Source organism: Lepisosteus oculatus, chromosome 9, assembly GCF_040954835.1.
Source record: "Lepisosteus oculatus isolate fLepOcu1 chromosome 9, fLepOcu1.hap2, whole genome shotgun sequence".
Taxonomy (NCBI): Eukaryota; Metazoa; Chordata; class Actinopteri; order Semionotiformes; family Lepisosteidae; genus Lepisosteus; species Lepisosteus oculatus.
In genome coordinates this window covers 32,096,966-32,110,370 of record NC_090704.1, presented here as the reverse complement: position 1 = coordinate 32,110,370, position 13,405 = coordinate 32,096,966, and the positions used below count along the sequence as shown (strand labels likewise).

Genomic DNA, 13,405 nt, shown 5'->3' with positions numbered 1-13,405 from the left:
GAATGCCGAGTTAAGCTAAGTGTAAAAAAGTGTACACACTCAGATAAGGCTGGAGTAGCTTTGTGTGTAAGATACGGATGCAACTACATTGAAAACAGGGGCTTTTTGCAATGTTGCCTTTGGGGACTGGATTGCCTAGGATTTTCTTAAATCATTTTAATGAGATTGCTGTGTAACTGCTCAGAAACCCCCTCCAGTCACCTGATCTTCTGTACTAATAAAGTCCTAGTTGGGGATCCACAATTGTGGACAAATAGTCAAACTTTTATAGTAAATCTAATTTCTCTAGTGGCAAGATGTTAACATTGTATTCTGTAAAATGACAATTAGTGTAACATACTATCTAATTTGGTCTATACATTATTCACACTCTAGATGCCCTCTATTTTTAGGTCTGTATTATCCTCCTTTCTGCTCCTAAACACATTCTATGTAGTGCATGGGATTGCAGTACAATACTGATGTTTTTTTTAATACCACTGATACCAGGTCTTTGCTCATTGTAGATAAGTTACTGTACCTATAAAATCAGAGGGTGTCTCTTCATGCTAATAGATATGATTGGTTGTAATCAATAAGTAGCAATCCCATTTAGTCCAAGTTACTACTACAGTATTACATCACACAGAAAGTATAGTTTTCGGGTTATGTACACTTATGTTTGCAAATGTTCTTTTTAGTTCATCCTGAGGTCCTACTTCCATTTTGTCACACCACAGTAGATGTGGTGCGGTAGTACAGATCTTATCATTAAACAAGAACTGCCATCTTATCACCACTGCCCTCTTACAATGCTAAAAGCTGAAATTTGAAACTGCCTGATGCATACAAATGTGCACCACATGCCCAGGCAGAAACAAAAGCTTGGGAAAGATCTCTTCTCATTTTCTTAATAAGATACAAACCTGGGAAGTCATTACTTCCTAGTGTTCAATGGTGTCTATTTTCCACATCGTCGCAACCCTTGATACATGTCCCATATTGTGCATCCCACTATCTAATCCTGCTGGCATGGCTGTCATATTCCAGCCAATAATTTAAATGGGAACAAAATTACTGGAAAAACCTACCATCTCAGAGGAAGTGGAACTCCAGATGTGGAAAAGAGCAGATAGGACAGGCTCTGTGTGGAGTGGACTACTCAAATTCAAATTCAAGGAGATGTATTGGTCTTAGCAATGAACTACAGTGTTTCCAAAGCAAAAACAATTACGTAACCCACTCCCCCAAGCTAATCGAGAAGATTGTAAGAACAGCCAGGAGGAAAAGGGCTTCAGTTTCAATCTAGGCTTCGGCCTGGAAGGAGGGAAGAATGAGAATAGAGAGGGATTGATATAGGCCCGTGGGATTCTGTAAGTGAGGGTGCTTGCGGTTTAGGATGTAGTAAATGTTACAGTACCTGGTAAAAGTAAGAGAAAGAACTTGCTTGCCCAGCAGGCCTGAAGATAAGGGAGAAACAGCATTCCACATTCCTAATGTGTAGCAGGTTCAATGGGGTTAAAGTGCGTTGCCCAGAAACAGAGTTTGCCTGTTGAACCAGGGCTGACTGCAGGCATTGTTACTTGTAGGAGTTAGGGTAACACCTGGCAAAGTAGCAGTGTACCTTCTCCCTACAGCTGAGAGAGAAAGGAGTCTAGATAGCACAGGTTGAACCATGAATTGACTGAATGGTGATTTGGCAAGTGAGGACTGCAATTGGGTACCGCAAAGTATATCAGATTGCATAATACAGTGCTTTAACAGTCAACAAACAGAAATTGGTGAAGTAAAGAGTTAATGAGGAGATGACTTAGTGACATTGTGAGTGGAATGCTGAGTGGAGAGAAACTAAAAATAAATACCTACAGGCTTCTCTGAGACTTCAATGAGTCACAGCTAGGATCATGTAGGGGGCACTTCAAGATGAATGACAGAATACCTGCTAGATGATACTAGCAGGATTCGTATTATGGTGGTGTGTGTGCTAGGTTTGTCACAGTGGTGAAAATAAGTCACCTACTGTACTGCTTTTAGATCAGAAAGGATTGATCCATATAAAGTACACAAAAATGTATTTTTTTGTAAAAAAAAAAAGCCAGGTCATTTTGAGCATATTTTAGCGAAAAATCACATATAATTTACCATTTACACATGCACACCACTGTATACACAGATTAACATTCTTAAATTTAGATTTTAAATCATACTGCACACCCTTTCATACTTTTTTTTGTATTTTGCGTTGTGTATTTTGTTAAGGCTATGGGTTTGTTCAATCAAAATTCTGACACCAGATTTTAACTAACTCGCAGTTTTATTAATATACTGTACCACAGCCAGTGATTGACAATCCTTTGAGACAAAACAGAATGAGCTACATCAACGCAAAAACTACTTCCCTTTACACAAACCAGATCAACAAAACTAATCACTGCTAATACAAACCAATACACAGCTTCATCGTACTGAACAACCACATGATACTCATTATGTGCTCAGACTGCATACAGTGCACTTTTTTAGATATTTATTAACTAAATGACAACAGACACACATTTCATCTACAAAAAAATCAAATAATTTTTCTGTAAATATCATTTTTCTTTTAACAAACGGATGAGAACATTTCAACAAGATTTTAAACAGATTGTGAGAGACGTAATCCAGGTGACTTTACCTTCAAGAAAGCATAGGAAATCCTACCACCAAGAGCAAGAGCACCCAGCTGTAAAGGCTTGCGATAGCCCCCAAAACACATTGCCAACTAGCGGAACTCTGGAGTTAGTCCTCCATCCTACATAAAAATTGGATCTAAAATAGACAATCGCCTTTATGGCATTAGGATTCTAGATGACAGTCAACATGGGCGTTTCAGGTCTTGCTTGATAACAAAAAGTTATTGTTCTTTAAATAACAAATGGCAGTAATGGACATAAACTGACCATATGATAAAGACACTCACCTCTTGTCAGAATACTTCAATGTATCTTTGGTCTTGTGCTTCAGGTCATTGCCCAACTGTGTGAATTTTCTCAAGCAGGTTTTCTTCTAGGATTCACCTGTACATGGTACAAAACATTTCTCTGTCCTTTTCTGTTCAATCCTGAAAAGCTTCCCTGTTGCTGTTGACACAAATTATCCACATAGCATTATGCTACCATCACCATGCTTGACAGTTGGAATGGTGTTGATATGCTATGAGCCAGAATTGATGCTCGTAGAATAATTAATTAATGCATTTAGACTAAAATGTCATTTCTTCTCTTATCGGACCATAAAACTTTCTGCCACATGCCTGCAGTATATCATATTTCTTGCCTTTAACCATAGATATACAGTAGGTCATGTTTTTGAAGGGTTCAGGGTATTTGCAATGTAGGAACTGTGCAGTTAAAAGTGTAGTAGCTGAATTAAGGGTAGCTCTGATTTAGCTTATTGTGTATAATTTTGACCATATTAGAGACATATTACAGGTATTGCTGCTCTGGCTATGCAGAGAAGGACAGCTGGGCTTAATAGGAGGGAGATTCAAGTAACGCATGTTGTTCAAATTTTTAGAATAGTGATAAAAGATGTGTTTTTCTTATCTTGAATCTCCTCTCATCAGTTAGTTGTTATCTTCTTCAATAACCTATCAACCTCGGGAAGCTGGAACTTTTATGTGCAGTCTAGGAACATTCCAACTGTGTTATTAACTGTTACTACTATACTGTATCATCTGCACTGTACAAAATTGTGGGTAACAAATCAGTATCAGTAGCAGAATATTCAGTAGTTGCTTTATTGTGGACAGAGTGATGATACAACATAATGCTAAAGATCCAATTCTTGATATTCACCTGCCTTCATATTCCTTCTCTGTGGTCTGTGGATATGGTGTCAGATTGTGGTTTGTTATACAAATTTCATGAATATGTACAGTATTTGACAACTCTTTATTGTAACAGTGGAAAATGCAAGTGTGGAAGATGGTATTCCTAATGTATTACACATCTGTAAGTGTTACTAGTTTTGATGAAAAACCTCAGCAGAGTTTAACATTAGCCATACTCTTGTGTATATGAAAATGACATCTTTATGATCCTTCCATATCCTACCATCACAGCTCTTCAAAGGGAAGTTCTTTGTCTGCCAAGGAGAGGACACCAGGAACATCACTAACAAATCTGACTGCCTTCAGGCTAATTTCAAGTGGGTCCGACATAAGTACAACTTTGACAACCTGGGCCAGGTAAGTTGCCGCTACTGTTTGCACACAGGATCATCCATGACATACTGTAACTTAAACAACAACATCAAAAGAATGTGTATGACAAGGAAAAAAACAGTGACTTATTTGGTTACTTGATAATAGAGCTCCGCAACACCAGAGCCAACATTAAAAAGACACACATTCAAAAGCCTTCTATCTGCCAGGACAAAGAGAAAAGCACATTCGTTCACACGTGTGTGAAACAACAACAAGAGCACTGAGATAAATAGTCAAAACATAAATACTCAGTTATATGAGTATGTAACTGAGAATATGTGGTAAAATTTAGCACAGAACAATTCAGAACTTCATTTATAAATTAATCTAATTCACTTTCTTTTATTTCCACCAAACGAATAAGTTAATATTTCTTTTACTTGATATTTTTTTCTTGTTTCCAATGTAGACAATAATTGTGACTATAGGGCTATTTAGAACAACACTGGATATGAACCTGAATCCAATATATACTCTTTTATGACTCAAGACAGGATTGATTCCAAAACTTTTCTGCTTTTTAGCTTTGTGACTTGAGAAAAATTTTAGGACCTTCATTTGATCTCCTTGTCATCCTCCACCAGGCACTGATGTCTCTCTTTGTGCTGGCCTCCAAAGATGGATGGGTGGACATCATGTATGATGGACTGGATGCTGTGGGAGTTGACCAACAAGTATGATGTGATCTCTGTGCTACTCATTTGAGTGCCTTTTCTGAATGTGCACTGGCAAAGCAAGGAAATGCTTTAGGGGTTTTAATATGCTGTAACATTCAAAAATTATAACAGTAAATTATGAGAGTGTTTGATGACTTTTAGAAACCAATCAAATACAATAATTTACAGTCACACACAGATTCTAAATATACATTGTACAATGTATTAATAAAACCAAAACATGCAAAACAAGCAACAACATCATTTAATATTTATATCTGTAAAATTATCTGCTATGAACACACATACAATTCATAGCAGGAAACACTCAGGAAACAGTGGGTTCACGAGCACAAGATTTCCGTTTCAGAAAAAATATCTTGGGCAGAATTGTGTACTTTTCTGAATCATTCTCTCAGGCTGACATCTTGGAGAAAGTTTATGTGCTTGCAGGCACATGGTTGTAATGTAAATTTGGCAGTTTAGAGAAAAATTGAGAGAGTCAGTGGTTAACTGGAGAAAAGTACTTGTGTTCCAGTTTATATAGGGCAACATCACTAGTTGATGATTGGCTGAGAGGCAATCAGGTTTGGTTCTGCTACCCACCCTACAAATACCCAATTGGTGGATCTTCCTTTGTGTGATGGCTGGATGACCTTTGACCTGTGATTCTTGGGAAGAACCTGGCCTGGTGACTGGCTGGAGCCCACCTGCACTATATATGATTAAGTGTACAGCACATTTTTAGGATGTCTCTTATCTGAGATGCCCCTTTAGCCACATTTCTCTGCATTTAGGGAGAGGCACCAAGCACTTAATGATGTGTCTGCCCTCAAAAGGGCTTCTGGGGGATAGGATTGAGAAAGCACTGAAATCCTAATGAAATCTAAGCAGAAAACTAGATAGTTTATCAGCCCCACACTAGTTTCTATTCCACTTCAAACAGGTCTCAAATTATTGCACCAGAATTTGACTTCACTCTCTCCCTTTTACTTTAATTTATTCTTTCTAATTTTTACTATAACTTCAGATCTGATTAACAGACACATTACCCTGTTGTGAAGTAATGTACTTGCAGCACAGTAAGCTATTCTGCATTTTGTTTACTCATGGCATTATTGTTTGAAGAAACATCAACAGGTTTTGTAAACATTCTGCAGAAATAGCTCCATAGATTCATCCAGCAGACGTGATTGGTTCCAGTATAGCAGGAAGTCCCAAGAGTGATGGGTTTTGTTTGTAGAGGATGCGGTTCAGACTCCAAGAATAGTTTAAGAGTAAAACAAACTGTAGCTCAATTCCGTATTAATCTCACTCACAGACACATTAAACACACTCACAGTGGACTTTACAAATCAAAGAAAGCTGTGGTTTCTGAACTGCAACACAAAAACAACCTGTTGCTGGTCACTTCAAGAGCAGCATCCCCCCACTTGGCCAATGTCCACTTCACCTCCGACCATGTCCATTCTACCTTGCTCATTTCACCCTCTCTTCCCTCAACATAACAATCATAGCTATTGAAACTCCTGCTTCAAACAGAAAGATCAATTGCTTAGCTCAAGACAATAATCCTCACTATGACTCCACTCCCCAAAAAACGTATGCTTGCCATACCTTGGTCTCAGACACCTCTATGGTATAGTAGTGCAATAATATTTTCAGTCCATGTCATTTTACAGTATTGAACCAGCCCAAAGCTTGTTTTGTGAATGTCCAGAGCAGTCTTGTGCTCTCTCCACCACCTCCAGCAGGGGAACGACAGTGCCTACACCCATTTGCCAGCTATTCCATTGCTTGCATCACCTTAATTGCATCAGCTACCCTCATTAAGGTCAAAAGATGCTAGGGGCCATGAAATTACTCAGTACCTCAGTACCTCTTCATTAAATCTCTTTGAGATGAATTGGATTTCTCTCGGACTTGTCTCCCTCCCCTCCTATTGTACTACCTGCAAGATCCTACTATTAGCTCTCTCCATTCCCATCATTGTGGGCACTTTTACTCAAAGGTGATATGCAGGCTTTCATTAATGGTCTGTTCTCTGCTGATCCCTCTTTTGCCCAAAGCCAAATTAGCTCTCTCAGTATCTCAGACAGATAAAGGCGTCTTATCGATCTTGGCTCCTCAGTCCTAGTATCAATAACGTAATCCACAGTACCCCCCTGCTCTGTTCAGCCATTGATCAGGCTCCCCACTTGATTAGAACAACAGAGAGAAACAATCAGCTTGCAAAAGCTGATATTTCTAATACTTGTAAAGTAAAGCCCATCAATTTGCATTACTGGTACCTTTTCAGGCTTGTGAGGTAAATTTTGCTTTGCTGTCCATCCCACTTTTGGGTGCCACAGCAGCTCTTTTCAGGATACTCCTAAATATCTATAATCTCTCCTCAGTTCCCCAACTTTCAGACCGACCCACTGCCTTTTCAGTTTCTGACTTCCCAGTTCAGAGAAAGCGTTAGGTCCTTTTATGTCTACAGAATATTTGCAGATCATTTTCAGTTCCTACTCTTCCTCTGTTTTACCACAATCCAATCTCGATCACATTATTCAAATCCTCTCCTACTCTTAGCTCTCACCCTGATACAAATGTGAGCATCCTCATCTTCTCAGTCACTGCAGTCATGATAGAAAGGACCTCTTTTGTCTCCAATGTTCTTATTGTGAAATCAGGTCACCTCTCCTTACAGAGGTTTCTTTGTCATTGCCCATATCACCAGGAACTGAAATCAGATGCAGTAGCTCTCATTTTCAGTTCAGTTCTGGACCTTAACCTCCTGTGCCTGTTCCTTCCCATTCAGAATGACATTCTCTCTATCTTTTTAATGACTCTCTCAGAAAACTGTTCTTCAAAACATTGATTACTGCACTCTCTGCTCCTATTGGCCATCTCTAGCTTAACCCATCAGCAGATCAATTTTTCCTCAAACAACCCAAAACAGAGTAGCCTTCTCCATCCATATATCCCCCAATTACCATTGAAATCCTTACATGATACATATGTTTGCAACAAAGCAGCTACCATCCCCCCCCCCCCCCCCACATTTGGCACAAAAGATATTATCTCTTGCTTGTTTTGACTTCCTGTGATATGCTGATGTCACTGCTGCCAGCTGTATCGTTCTTGCCTACAGTACTTCCTTGAAGTCTCTATCTGAACTCACAATTAAATTACTTACCACCTACTTACCTACTGTCACAATATTAGTTCCCCCTCCTTAAGGGTGCTCCAGCCCTTTCACTAAGACTTTATTCTCTGCACCTGTTCCCTTTTCCCAGCCCACCTTAAAAGCCAGGCGCTGACGCTCATCCGGACTCTGCACCTGATTTCCATATCGTGCGAGTCCGGGACCTGGAAGCGCCTGGTCCCGTTAAGGTTTTAACCTCCGTTCCCGTTCCCGTTCCCTCTCCGCCGGTTCTGACCCGGCCTTCGTGTTTTTTAATTCCTTCTTCTGATGGATCTCCTGGTTTTGGACTTACCCTTGCGTTTTGGATTTTCCCTAAGGACTACTCTCGGATTGTTCGCCTCGGCCACACCTCCCCCGTGCACCAGCGCACCTTGGACACGCCCCCTTGTCTTCAGCCCCGTTTTCCTGCATGACGTTTCCCTAGTGTTTCCCCACTCCGTCGGACTGTGTCGTCCGCATAGGGTCCGGAAAGAACTGTTCGTTACACCTACTTACCACCATCACGGTGTTTACATTAACTGTTTTAAATCTGATTCCACTATAGATCCCAGTGAGCCTCTTTATTCTTATTACTCCGCCTGTATTCAGCCACGCCATTTGTGAGAACTCAAAACTGACATGCCTTCTCCATCTAAATGCCTCCCTATTATGATTGAAATCCTATCACGATGCATTTGCTACTCTTCCAGAATCACTGTAGCAAAATTCCAGTCTCCACCATCAAAACTCTGGGCAGATTTCTCTGCACCTACAGTACCTCACATGCGTGCAGCATATCTGAACAAATCCAGACAGCCTAAGGCCCACATAATCTCTGTTGTTAAGAACTTTATATCAGTATTTGGGGGATTTTGTGGAGGTTGGTGGAGGTTATTAAGTTGAACTGTTGAAATGGGAGTTTATGACAGGAGAACAGCAGAAAGGGTAGATTTTAATCTCCTACACATCTTGTCTGCTGGGCTCCTTGTGCATTCCACTCCCAGCACCGCCCCCTGCTCTTTCCTTGAGAATGTGAGGGGGGCTCCGTCAGCAGTCAACAGTCAGGCTGCTGCTCTCTCAGCTACCGATAGGCGAGTTATGCCAAATAACCTGTAATACATTCATCAAGATCCAACGCAACTACTGAAATAATAATTTGTGCTTTCTAAATCTAGGTTTAACTGCACAGCTTTATATATTTCCTGAAATAATGTCATATTTAATTTCTTCTTTTTTTGTTAGGGGTTTTCTGCAGCACTAAGTTGTTGTGGTTCATAATAGTGTTATAGCAGCAGATAATGGACCTTACAAAGTTAACATTTTCATAATCTTTGATACAATATGTGCTTCTACGGTATAAATTTATCCTCTCAAACACTACTGAGCAAAGCAGAAGACAGCAAAAAAAATATAGATACTCTCAAAAGATTTAAAATTGGTTTTCTCTTAATTTAAGCACTTTCATTTATGAATTTGATCTTTGTGTCACCGATTTACAATGTGATGTTTTAAAATTATTTTCAACCATACCAAACTGTAAAAAAAGAGGATTTCACAGTTACGCACACATAGGAAAAAGAGACCCCATACATACACAATAAATTATAAGATGTTTGGAACTCCTGTAAAATTGAGATATGGGTCTTAAAGAGACCTATCAAACAAGAGAAAAAAACAATGCTACAGTCAGCATTTCCTTTAAGATGAAATAGTTCCTATTTTGATTTTCGTTTTCCTAATCTACTTATAGTCCCTTCAAATTATTTCCTTTGCTTTTTAAAGTGGTCTTTGTGTATCACAGTCTTTCTGTATTATTTTGCAGATAGATATATAAAATTCTTCTTTAAGATATATTACAGTGTTCCAAGCTATTATTTATCTGTTCTGTTTCCTTAGACACAATGACCATCTTTTTACTTTGAAGTACTTTTGAAATTGATCAGTGTTAACTTTCTCTCTCAGGCTGCAATTTTGGATCTTTAAATTGATGACACAAATTGTGTTTTCCTTAATTTATTTTTTATGGCCTGTCAGAACTGCTTTGCGCCAGCCCTTATGCTTCCCTCCCACAATGTCATTTTCTTCTCTCTGCCTTCCACTCCACTATTAGTTTAAAGAGCAAGCGGCAGGATCCTGGGAAATTAAGTGCTTTATATCACCATGGGTTCTGCAGCTGTTCAGAAAATATGGCAGTAACTGAGATTACCATTGCTTATTTCCTGACAAGTTCCTGGACACAGAGTTCACTGCATTCACTTTCAAGATTTCAGATATGAGCTGTATATTTAAAAGGTTGTTATTTATAGATCCTAGAAAAACATTTTTCTCCATATCCTGATGCAATGGAAAGGAGAGTAGTGGGTGTTTCTCTAGGCATTATTTTTTTTTTAGTTTGGCTTGATCATATTACTCCAAGTATCAATGAAGCCAATAAAAATATTGTTTTGCTTTTGCGAATTCATGCACAAGAGGATTGATTGTTTGCTTCGCTTTGGCAGCCCATAATGAACCACAACCCCTGGATGCTGCTCTACTTCATCTCCTTCCTGCTCATCGTGGCCTTCTTTGTCCTCAACATGTTCGTGGGCGTGGTGGTGGAGAACTTCCACAAGTGCCGTCAGCACCAGGAGGCGGAAGAGGCCAAGCGTCGCGAGGAGAAGCGAATGAAAAGGATGGAGAAAAAGAGACGGAGTAAGGAGAAACAACTAGCTGGTCGGTAGTCTTTCCACATCTTTCTGAGTCCTGCTTGAACTTTTTGACAAACGCTCTGCAACCAAATCCCCATCTCCCACCCTCTTATTATAATGCTCAGTGCCTGGTGAATCTTCCAGAGCATGCCCTCCCCCCTCATTGAATTGAACAAATGCATGAGCGAGAGAGAATAACATCTACTCCAGACACAGGGTGGTAATCCACTGCCCTGGGGAAGCTGCCCCGCCTTGGTACCCCCCTCTGCATGCAGGACATTGCAGCCGAGGCAGCTGAGTTACAAATAGTGCTCAAGGAAACGATAGAGCAACTGCACAGAGTTGCCACTCCATGTTGCAATGTTGCCTAAAATTCCACTCACTATTTGTGTTATTACAACCTTGTCTTATGCAGACTTTAGGCGCCCAGAAAATTGATGCCTCTGTACCGATTTCCAAATTCGTAAGGGCCGCCAGATAAGAAACTCAGAGAATCAACAAAAAAAAACTATCACAGTCTTTGCTGGTTATATGCTGGCTATTCACAGACCTTATCGAGGCGCAATGCCTTAGTATCCCTTATGATATCAAGGGTGTAATAACCCAGAAACCTGACATCGGAATGTTTTTTTAAGTGAAAAACATTGAGAAATACAGATAGAATTGCAATGCAGACAATAATTAAGAACCAAATACTGTGCTCCAATGAACATAATCAATGCAGGTTTTATTGTTAATGATCTATGAGACAGTATTTGTACATTTTGGTCAGGGCTTGTACATTTTAAGCAAAACTGGCAAATCTGTTCCAAAACAATTGTTTTTAAATCAGTTCCAAAACACTATCTCATATTATTCAGTATTCTTTTAACATTCAAATTGCTATAGGTGACATTGTACAGTATTTAACGTTACATACTCTTTTGCTCATCACAAAGTAAAAAAAAATGTGGTTAGTGAATAATGTAAAATTCTAAATTTTCAATAATAAATATCTTTTTGGTTATTTTTAAGAGTGTTTCACAGGAATAACATCAGGAAATGAGCTTACAACAGCAGATTATATTTCTATAATAAGCAGTTACCCTCTGTGTTCGGTTAGTGTTCAGATACACTTCCATTTTGTTTCTTCTCATTTATGAATTGATTAGTTCATTAGTAGCTCTTTTTTCATTATCACTGAAAAACAGTACTTCATCTGTCTTCCATGCAAGCAGCTTTCAAGCAACTTTCTCATTTTTTCTGAATATATTCACTACTGAGTCCCACAATTCAGCATATAGTAAATCTATGTATAGTACACAGCCAATATTGTTTATTATGCTGCAAGGCATTAAACCTAGTAATTCTGTCACTGGGATTCTGATAGAATGGCACTTAATGAGGTGATCAACCTGAAGTACAGCTACAACACTCTGCAGTGATAAATCTCCTCTGTGGACAAAAATGAAAGGAAATGATTAATCTGGTAAGAGAAGAAAAATTGTGCACTATGATTCCACCTGTTCCTGGGTTTTATGTGTTGCTCATAAACGATGACAAAACTCTAATTAAATAGTAATCATCCCTCAACTGCATCAACCTGATACATTCTGAAATACAGGGAGGTCAGTGCATAACCTCACCCTCATTCTCTCATACCTTTGCTAAGGAACCCAGTCCGTTTATATACTGTATGAATAATAATTCCATGCCCCTCTACATCTATGAATAAGTTAAATTTATAAGTTCAAAACATCATTTCAAAAATCGAATCTGTCTTCCCCCAAGTTATTCTCTAATGTATTAGCTCTTCAAATTTTTATGATTTACATAATGAGACTTTAAAACTGTTTAAAAACTTTAATTTCAGGATCTGGCTATGGTGGATTATAACTGGGGTTCTTCAGTGCCTTAATTATCGGTGTCTGCCCCAATACTAGGTCAATAGAGGGTGGAAGTGTGATGTCTCTCTCTGAGAGAATCAGGATTATAAAATTGTAGTGGCTTTTATTTGTGTTAGATTACAATCTTTGAAGGTGGAAAATTAGGTGGAGAGTATAAAAAAAGGTCCCAAAGGTATAAAAAAGTCATTTCTGTTGGACTTTTTGGGAAGTTAAGATTTTTGTTTTTAAAAATGTGGCTAAACACAAAGGAATGTTTTGCATTATTGGAAGACGTGCTCCTTACTTACAGTACATGCAGGGCTCTAAAGCTCTGTAGTGTGAAGGATTGACCAAAGCTGCTTCTGGCTTTCCATGGTCTTCTGGGATCTTACTGCTGAGGCACTGAGATGAAAGGGAAACGAGAGGTAGATAAACAGTGCAAACAGTGGGCAGAAGCTCGGCCAGTCATTCACACGTTTAAATCATCAACAGTCTGGGAACATAACATTGAATAAAAGAGCGATTTTGGATTATATAAATTTCTTTAAAATATACGATGAAAGGTTCAAGGAAAACCATCCATTTTGTTTTACAATTACATAAAAGAAAGTACCAATGCTCTGATGTACTGTATGTGATGAGCATTCTTTCTGGGATAATAACAGCTCAAATGTCCCTGAGCTGGCTGAAGGTCATGACTACAAGCTCAGACACAGCCTTAGATTTTTAAGAGTGAAAAGTGTTAGTAGTTACTAACACTTTGTAGCTGCGGTTACATGAGCTTGCACGCATACTGACCA

The 13,405-nt window shown here is 39.0% G+C and overlaps 1 protein-coding gene across 11 annotated transcripts in view; it reads left to right on the top strand.

The window, feature by feature from the left end:
- Positions 1–13,405, top strand: part of cacna1g (calcium channel, voltage-dependent, T type, alpha 1G subunit) — a 345,750-nt gene that overhangs the window by 281,553 nt on the left and 50,792 nt on the right. For 9 of the 11 annotated variants that reach the window (XM_015356347.2, XM_015356344.2, XM_015356345.2 and 6 more), the window contains 3 exons: positions 4,085–4,210; positions 4,813–4,902; positions 10,552–10,744. In XM_015356347.2, the coding sequence (XP_015211833.1) occupies positions 4,085–4,210; positions 4,813–4,902; positions 10,552–10,744 (409 nt within the window). Of the gene's footprint in view, positions 1–4,084; positions 4,211–4,812; positions 4,903–10,551; positions 10,766–13,405 lie in introns of all 11 variants that reach the window. The other 2 variants (XM_015356346.2, XM_015356341.2) reach the window with 1 other exon arrangement.